Source organism: Mytilus edulis, chromosome 13, assembly GCF_963676685.1.
Source record: "Mytilus edulis chromosome 13, xbMytEdul2.2, whole genome shotgun sequence".
NCBI lineage: Eukaryota > Metazoa > Mollusca > Bivalvia > Mytilida > Mytilidae > Mytilus > Mytilus edulis.
In genome coordinates, this window is record NC_092356.1 from 47890224 (window position 1) to 47899555 (window position 9332).

The 9332-nt window shown below is 35.2% G+C and overlaps 1 protein-coding gene across 1 annotated transcript; it reads left to right on the forward strand.

Annotated features, from left to right (window-relative positions):
• Positions 1-220: 220 nt before the first annotated feature.
• LOC139501163 (uncharacterized) lies at positions 221-7967 on the forward strand. Its single transcript, XM_071290153.1, has 2 exons — positions 221-308; positions 5870-7967. The coding sequence occupies exon 2, from the start codon at positions 5878-5880 to the stop codon at positions 7924-7926; it is 2049 nt and encodes a 682-aa protein (XP_071146254.1). The 5' UTR covers positions 221-308; positions 5870-5877; the 3' UTR covers positions 7927-7967.
• The last annotated feature ends 1365 nt before the right edge of the window (positions 7968-9332 follow it).

Below are 9332 nucleotides of genomic sequence, written 5' to 3' on the forward strand. Positions count from 1 at the left end.
TCTGTACTAACCAAAACAATGGAATTGGAAACACATTTTTTTAAATCATGTGGCAATTTGCATGTATTATTTTATATGCCTTCAAATCAAATTCATCATTCATGTTTTATTGGAGATATAGTCATGATCTGGTCCTAACAATTCTAACTAACCAGAATCTCAATAAACCGAATAACTGGTGAAATATCCTACAATTTGACCAGAATAGCCTTGGAACCACGTGACTTAAATATGGTATCTTATAAATGACACTGTAACCTCACATTGCTACGCAGTCTTTCGGTAATACGAGATAGGCGACACATAAGGTAGGTTGACAATAAATGTTTGGCCGCCTTCAGCATACAACTGTATTAGTATGGACAACTTGAAGTTTCAAGTATATTTGTGTCTTGACTTGAAAAACAGTTGCATGATTTTCTAAAGGCAATATAATTGTTGCGTTCCTCAGAAAAAAAGGCATCACAAGATCAACCACTGCCTAGTCATGCAGATTAAATGGTTAAAAAAAAATCACGGATGAAAACATTAGATTTCTTTTTAGTCTTATTCCATTTTGACATTCTTTTGGGTTTTTGGGTGTGTTTTTTTAGTGAGAAAAAATAGTGCAGTTCAGTAAGTTAACAAAACTTTCCGTGAAATTTTGGTCTCTTCTTTTTTATATTGTGTAGATAGAAATCCAATTTACATAGTATCACACTATAGAATGATTGAAATACATTAAAGGAAAAGGAAAATTGTTCAAATTAATTATAGCGAACATTTAAACCAATGCAGTTTTAGTATTTGACAAATAATGCACTGCGATTTAGCCCTCAATTATTGAGGTCCAGCAACTTACTTCTTGTGTATTAATAAATTATTCCAGTTATAACATAACTATAAAAAAATATTTTAAGACGTCAAATTTTCTGGCTTTCATCTAATTATGCTATTTTGACGTTAAAATGGCAACTATGGCTGATGGCATCTGTTAAAAGGAGCCTCCTCAAGGGATGTTTGATTATGTGATTACGGGCGCAGGACATTTTAGCGAAAATAACTACCAGGGGACATTTGAGCGCTGAAATTAAAGCCCATTTTAGCGCCAAATTAATCCGTTCACATGTATTTTCGATAGCCCATTTTAGCGAAAACTTACCTGGTTGAATAATATTTGCTAAGACTTGGGCAGAACATCAGTGCAATTCAAAGCGAACTAATAATGGATCTGAGTAGTTCCATACCCATAATAATGAGCAATGTTATAGTTGTCACCCAGCTTTTTACTTTTTTATATACTTATATCAAATTACAAACAACACCATATATAAAAATACGAAGTATAGATGAATGTGCACCAAAATCTAGACAAGATAAAGAGGAAGAACAGTTCCTAACGCAATTCAACAGTATTGTGCAGGGGTATGTCCAGAGCCCATTACGTACGTTCTCTAGTATATCAATTGCAGACAGGAACGAACTTTTAACATTTGATTAAATTGTTTAGAAAAATAGTGCTGTATTTTGATAAACATCATACCTTTATATTGTGTTGAAAATCAGGCGCTAAAATGGGTTCTACTTTGACCCTAAACGTCCGGTATTTTTCGCTCAAATATCCTATCAATGCGCTAAATTTCCTCCGCGATGATTACTTGGTTGTTTTTTTTAGTGATTATTTGATTACCAGACCAAATATTTCATGATCATTTATGTGTGATTATTTGATCATCTAGGACTGTCTGTATTTTTGATAATTTGATTATCTTGTTTTAAAACAATAATTAATAATCATGTGATTATATTGAATCTTATTGGCAAAAAAAATCGCGATTATATGATTACTTGCCAACAAACATGAGGGGGCCTTCAGATCGAGAGACCGCATTTCGGTCATTAAAAAATAATCATCAAAAGTTGCATGCACATTATCTAAAAATCATTTGATAATTATATGTTTCATGACATGATCTAGTGCGATATTTCTCTTTTATTACCTTTACTTTGCCTTATATCGAAAAACTAAGGATTTTCTTATCCCAGGCATATATTACCTTATCCGTACGCGTATTCAGGCGCGGATCCAGAGGGGGGGGGGGGTTCCGGGGGTTGGAACCCCCCCTTTTTTTGGACGATCAATGCATTTGAATGGGGACATGTATTTGGAACCCCCCATTTATACTGGGTTAGGAACCCCCCCCCCCTTTCTTAAATGGCTGGATCCGCCCCTGTCCGTATTTGGCACAACTATTTGGAATTTTTAATCCTCAATGCTCTTCAACTATGTACTTGTTTGGCTTTATAAATATTTTGATATGAGCGTCACTGATGAGTCTTATGAAGACGAAACGCGCGTCTGGCGTACTAAATTATAATCCTGGTACCTTTGATAACTATCATCCATGTCAGATGTTCATAAAATCAGACATATAACGTCAAAGGTAATGTTTGAACTGACGTCAATAAGAACCCGAGTTTATCACTTTCTCTTCCGGTTTGCAAAGGAACGAAAGAAAAAGTATCGTTTCTATCATGAAAAAACAAACAATACAATCTCAACTGGTTTTCATTAGATTGATATCGGAAAATATCAGCTTTACGGTGCATTATGGGAGCATTTTTTACCTCATTGGTTCTACTCATGATCACTTAACAATGTTCTTTATACTGTGACTCGAAGCTGATACTTTGCAGTATACCGGTTCCCAACAATATATTCTCATTGCAGTGAGGACACTAGTATATTTCATGTTAAGCTTGCAAGAACAAAATCGCAAATATATCCGAGGAGAAAGATAGTGTTAAGTAGAGAAATAAGTTTAATAATTTGTAATTGGGGTTGGATCTATATCTGATCTCGGAGCCAGAGGGGGGTTCCGGGGATTGGAACCCCCCCATTTTTTTGGACGATCAATGCATTTGAAGGGGACATATGGTTGGACCCTCCCCACCCCACCCTTTGAAAATGGCCGGATCCGCCCCTGATCTAGCTTGATTTCAACTCTCATTTTATTTTATTTTCTAAAATACTGATAAACTAACAAAAGCTCGTTCGGTATTTTTATGAAATTAGTTAATTCAAACTAATATCATTCAATATCACTCCTAATAAAGAAGGTATCATACTCAAATCTCTCTATACATTCTTCATTTGTTTGTCTTTCATTTACAATGGTATCCAGTTAAGTATTATTGTATTTTTATATACTAGAACTTATACAGTTATCTATTAGTCCCAGTTTTGTCTTATTTTCAATGAATTATTGATGCATTTACTACTATTGCTCCCAGTGTGCTACGCTATTTATCCTCCAAAGAAAATTATATTTTCAAATTTAAAATGCGAGGTTTGCCGAGTGATACATTTAATAATTCATATTTCACTGCCACCGAGAGTGGAGAGATATCGTGTTATACGATAATTTGATGTATCCTGCTTTCCTAATAATTTTAAGGAATTAAAGGAAGAAACAACTATTTTATTTTTCAATTTTCATAGTACATATTTACCTCTGAAGAAATCTTAATAAAATATAATGCAATATATAATAAGCAACAGTCAAAGCAACACAACGTTTTCAAAATAAGATAAGCAGTTGGCACATATAATGACATTAGCTAGCATAACTAGGTTTATGTAAACAAACTCTATTGAGGTCAAGTTTACATATGGAACTTCATAACTTACAACATTCAATTCGCTAAAAATGGTTGACCTTCTTACATTACATGAGAAACGGGCCTAATCACGAAGACTTACACTGATCACCATATCTTTGAATGAGGTCAAGGTAAGTTAATCCAAAATTGACGAACATGCTTACCTTGAACAGAAGTAATCGCAGTTGTCCTGTAAATCGCATTAACACTATGAAATAATCTAGTACTAGATAAACGCAATCATTGAATCATGAAAATGAGGTCATAGACAACGGACATATGCTTCATCGAGAATATAAGGCATGTGACTTTATGAAAATATTTATAGATTATTGTTGATCATCTCAACGAGATTGAATTTCTCGCTTGAGCCAGTACGGCGAAAGCGAGAAAAGCAATCAAGTTGAGATGACCAATGATGATAATCTGTTTATTGCTATTTTACATATGACGACGATGTCAATTTCATGTCAATTTCCTTAGCAATGCCACGTGCCTCCTTAGTTTCTAGCGATAATTTTCCATCTCAAGCGAATAGCATGACATGAAAAATTATCACAAAAAAAGATCAAAGAAAAATGCACAAAATAGCGATAATAAATTATTTAGGTCTTCTACCTCCCAAAATATAGAGCATTAAACTAATAGCTTACACCGGATATACTGTTGTCAGACTAGGCAAACAATGCTTGCGCATTCAAAATTACGTAAAATTGTACTTTTTAGAATAGTTTTTGTTACTGTACAGTATTTTTAGAATAATGACGATTAGGGCTTGTCCATTAATGGAGAATTTTTACACTCCGGATGTTTTAGCCTAAAGTTTGGATTTTATTTTGACGATTGGGTTGCTATCTCGTCTTATATTTATTCATATTATCTTGTTAGTTGTCTTGGTTTTTCAAAACAAGTAGTGCAAACATTGGTGGGCTGGTCTGAATTTATATTTTTTTCATTATTCCTCATTTATTGAATACATTCATAGGGTGGGTCCATGGAAGGCTCTGAGGGCCCCGTCCCCTTTTAATGGGAAACATTTGGTTGATTATATAGGGAATCACTGAAGCATGACTGGAGCCCCCCTTTTTTTTTTTAGGTCAGTCAGAGCCTTTATAAAAAGTTCTGGATCTGCCACTGACATTTGTGTACAAGTAATACATCAGCATAAATCAAAATTACAAATTCTCCGATTCATGCATGCATATAAATTTGAAAGAAACAATCATCTTCATCGTATCTAATAAATTGTTAGCAGTGGCATTTACAATAAAACCATCATGAATTTGCACACACATTTTAAATACATTAAGAATCTAGGATTGTCTGGATAGAAGGTGCATCATTTTTGTATTCTTTAAATTTTTAGACAATTTTTTTCTATTCTTATATTTTTTCGCCCATTTTTCTCCATCCGTTATATTTGAGCACCATACCACTCTCTTTTCGTTTTGCTCTATTTTTACACTATTCTATTTTTTCCCCAATTTTCTGTAAATTAGTCCCATCATGAAATTATTCTGTAAACCTAATCCAAGTCCTCACGTCTAGGCAACATATCGTAGCTCCATACTGTGTATCTGCCTTCAGTTTGCTGTAAACTTGTCGGACTCGTTTACAGCAAAAGGCCATGAGTGTGAAGGTAAAGATAATATCTTTGGTTAGCTAGCTTGCTAGCTGACTTGTGCAATAATTATTACATTAGGTATACAACCTTCATTCAGAGTAGTCTAGTCCTACATACAGATATAGATTGGTTGTTTGTCGGACTAGTCTACCTTTAAAGGGGAGTAGTACACCTTACATAATAATGACTTCACGGTTCAACTAGCAAGCAAGCTAATCAAACATATCAACTTTACCTACGAACTCAATGCGTTTTGCTGTAACGCTTCTCTACATCATATGATTAAACTAAACATCAATAAAATGAAGGGATGTGTGCCCTCTAACCTCTCTCTGGGTCGGTCACGTGGTATAAAAAGGTTAATAGAAAACGGCTGTATTCAAAGACGTTAAATGCTCGATACTATAGAGAAACGAACCATTGGACAGGAATCGCCAGCATACACCAAAATGTACATGATACGTGACATACTCAATATCAATTTATTTATCCTCATATTTAAATGTGCCCTATTATTGTTTACTTTTGACTTTGATGGAGTGTTGTCTCATTGGCACTAATGACACATTTTGAATTTCTTATATCAATTCATATTTTTTTCAGAACTCATAATGAGGTTGTTACTAGCAATTTCCCTGCTGGTCACAGGAACCCTGTCAGCCGTGACTGATCACCAGTTTGAAACGCTCGCCAAAAAGGTGGAAGATCTTACTAGACAGCTCATGTTAACAGAACTTTCAATCGGAGAAAGAGCTCGTTCCGATGCCGATTCCGGAATCAAACAGATACGTACTACAAATGATGGTACAAAATCATATTTCACACAAACCCACAGTTATAACTCTGTCTGCTCTATCCATGAACATTCAAATTACGACAGAACTGTCGGAATGGGAGAATTTATTGCTAACATGAATGGCGTAGAATTTAGAACAAGACATAATGATTACAAATTGCGCATGCCCAGCAAAACCTCTAAAAATTATAACCAACAGGACGAAATTCCTTTCCCTGCGGTACCGCCATCCGTATTAGCCAAACCCAATCTACAAGAACAAGTTCATGAAATGCAAAACTATTTCCGTGCTTTTGCATTTCAAAATCATAACTTTAGAGACTATAGACCATACTTCAAACCGGTTTTGTGTTATCTAGAGGGTACATGGACAACAAGTACAAAGTCGATTGACGAACCATTTCAAAGCGATCGTCATTCCATCGATGCTGAGAGCTGGTTCGACTTACAAGAAAAGATCCGATTTACATCTTATACTGGAGGAAAACACTACCTAGAGAATTTCTCATACCTCCCAACAACAATCATGAATATGATCAACGGAACTCCTGAGTATGCGCAATGGAACTATAGGATATCATGCCATCCATTGTCATTTGATCTACCTTTATCCGCAATGAAACCAGTTGATGATATGGCAGGAAGAATTGGACACAAAATGAACTTGACAAGATATGCACATACAAGAGCAGCAAGATTTTCATTTGCTAGAAGATTTGGAAGAGAAAATCATTTCCAATGGGAAGATGGATTCGGTAACTTTAAAGATGCTGCTTATCATAATGGTGTTCTCGATAAAATTATGAATGAGATCCCAGGAAAAGACAACTATGGAGCTGTCTTACACGATAATACGTTTGGAATGGATACTTTAGATCCTCGTAAGGTAAATGCCACTCTTCTAAATACCGCCTACTATCATCGACGATTCAAACACGATAGAAAGGGAGCTATGGGTATAAGAGATGTTCATCGTGGATTTTCAGATAGTAACTTGTTCGTTGCTCAGACGTCTAACCCAAAGGTAGCACCAATGAAAATACATTACTGTGCAAAGAATGAACATACTCACCACAAGGAATGTAAAACAGAAGCAGTCAGGTATTCCTACGCTATTCCATTAGAAATTATTTATTTGACTCCTTTATTTAGTTGGAATCCTCATAACCTTAAATACGTAGACAGGAGAGACCGTCGTGGACAAGCAGTAATCGTTGAAGGCGGTAAAAGGAACGGTGGAACAACAGTAGATAAAGCATATAATGGTACATCTTATAAACTTTTCTATAAAACACCCGTCGAATTTTTCCATGGTACAAACGTCGATAAGGATAAGGCCGATACTGACCGAGGGGCAGTAGGTGTACTCGACAAGCATGGCGCTCTTAAAAAAGTAGTGTCTTCCGGTCAACGTATCACACTCCCAGATATCCCAGGCGTTGGAAAACTTCGACTTAGATATCCCGTCATGCCTGTCACTCGAGAAGGTAACCAGATTGGAAAGGAGCTTGACGCGGTTAAAGACGTTCTGAATCACTTGAAAAATTTGGGTGGATATCTTGATCAAAAACCAAGTGCACTTGCTGGTGCTGGAATAACACAAGCTGACTCACACTTCCGAACATCTGTCACCAACCAAGACCCACCTGGTCATCATTTCCACGAGTTTTATATTGACTATGAGGACATGCAGGATTTGGCTAAAGGCCTGACAGTAACAGTAGGAACCACGACCGATAACTCACATTCTCATCAACTTGAGATAAGCTTTGACGCAAACACACATACATATAAAATACACAAGTGTGATGGCCAAGCTAAGTGTTGGGATGGTCACTCAGCAGATCTTTACTCTTTGGATTAAGAAGGTGTGCAATTTTATTTACAATAAAAATAAAAAGGTGACAGATTTTTGTTTTGCTTTTTCCCAATAAAGATATTTGATCAATGATCCACTTCATAGACGAGCTCAGCTAAACATCACATACAAAAATTAAGTGACAGAGGAAAGAACGAATTACAAATGGTTATTCATATGACATTTTCCGTTTCAACATTGATATTTCTCAGTTCTAATTTGACGTTTCTCAGTTCAGAGTTGGCATCTTTAATTTCTGTGTGACTGTCATATTTATAAGTGAAAGGTTTAAGCTAACTATATATAACCAGGTTTTATCCGACCTTTCTACATACATGTATTTGTCTGTTTATATAGTGATTAAGATTATAACGTAAAGTTGACTACTGTATCCCTAATGCTATTTTTGACATTTTAACCCATTATATGTTACAAGAAGATGTGGTATGATTGCTAATGAGACAACTCCACATAAAAGACCAAATGATACTGAAATTAACTACTATAGGTCACCGTATGACCGTCAACAATGAACAAAGCCAATATCACATAGTCCGCTATAAAAAGCCCCGAAATGACAAAAGTAAAACAATCCAAACGAGAAAACTAACCGCCTAATCAGTTTATGTTTGATTTGTTCACACATCGTTGTCAATATAATGGAATTTTATACGACTGTCATACAAGTGAGAGGTTAAGCACTGTTAAACCAGGTTTAATCCGCCATTTTCTTGATAAAAAAATGTCTGTACCAAGTCAGGAATATGACAGTTGTTATCTTTTCGGATGTGTTTGGGCTTTTGATTTTCGCATTTGAAAAGGGACTTTTCGTTATAAATTTCCTTGTAGTTCGTTTTTTTCGTTATTTTACTTTTTTCTAAGTTTCTGCTTGGCATTGTTAATTTCAAGCTGTCAGTTCAAATTTCTAGGTTGACTTTTTTCGCTTCCATTTAGACACTTTTCTAACTTTTAACTTGATTTTTCTAAATTCCAAACTTGACGTTTTCACTTCTAGGTTGACATTTCTTAGTTTGAAGTTTAAATTGTTCAACAAATAAGTTGGAACTAAGAAATATCAATTTGGAAATGAGAAATGCTAAGTTGAAAGTGAAAAATTTCAATATTGAAATTATATATTTCAAAATACAATGTACCTACCAGAATTTCTAATATACGAGATAAGACTTAATAAATGAACTCTGATAACAGCTGACTACCAAATGTAGCTCAATGTCACTCAGGTGCGTTCATTGATAAGATGCACTATTTGTTACCTAATCAAAAGAACTCTTTTAAAAATCAATGTTAAAGGAAAATCACATGAATACCAAACGGAACGAAACTGATGTATAAGAATGCGTAGGGTCAGCATCTTATGATATGCACGTATTGGTGACTGTTGTAAACATAAA

Bases quoted from the DNA above. Each gene is read 5' to 3' on its own strand.
- LOC139501163 (XM_071290153.1), top strand. From the start codon at position 5,878: ATGAGGTTGTTACTAGCAATTTCCCTGCTGGTCACAGGAACCCTGTCA.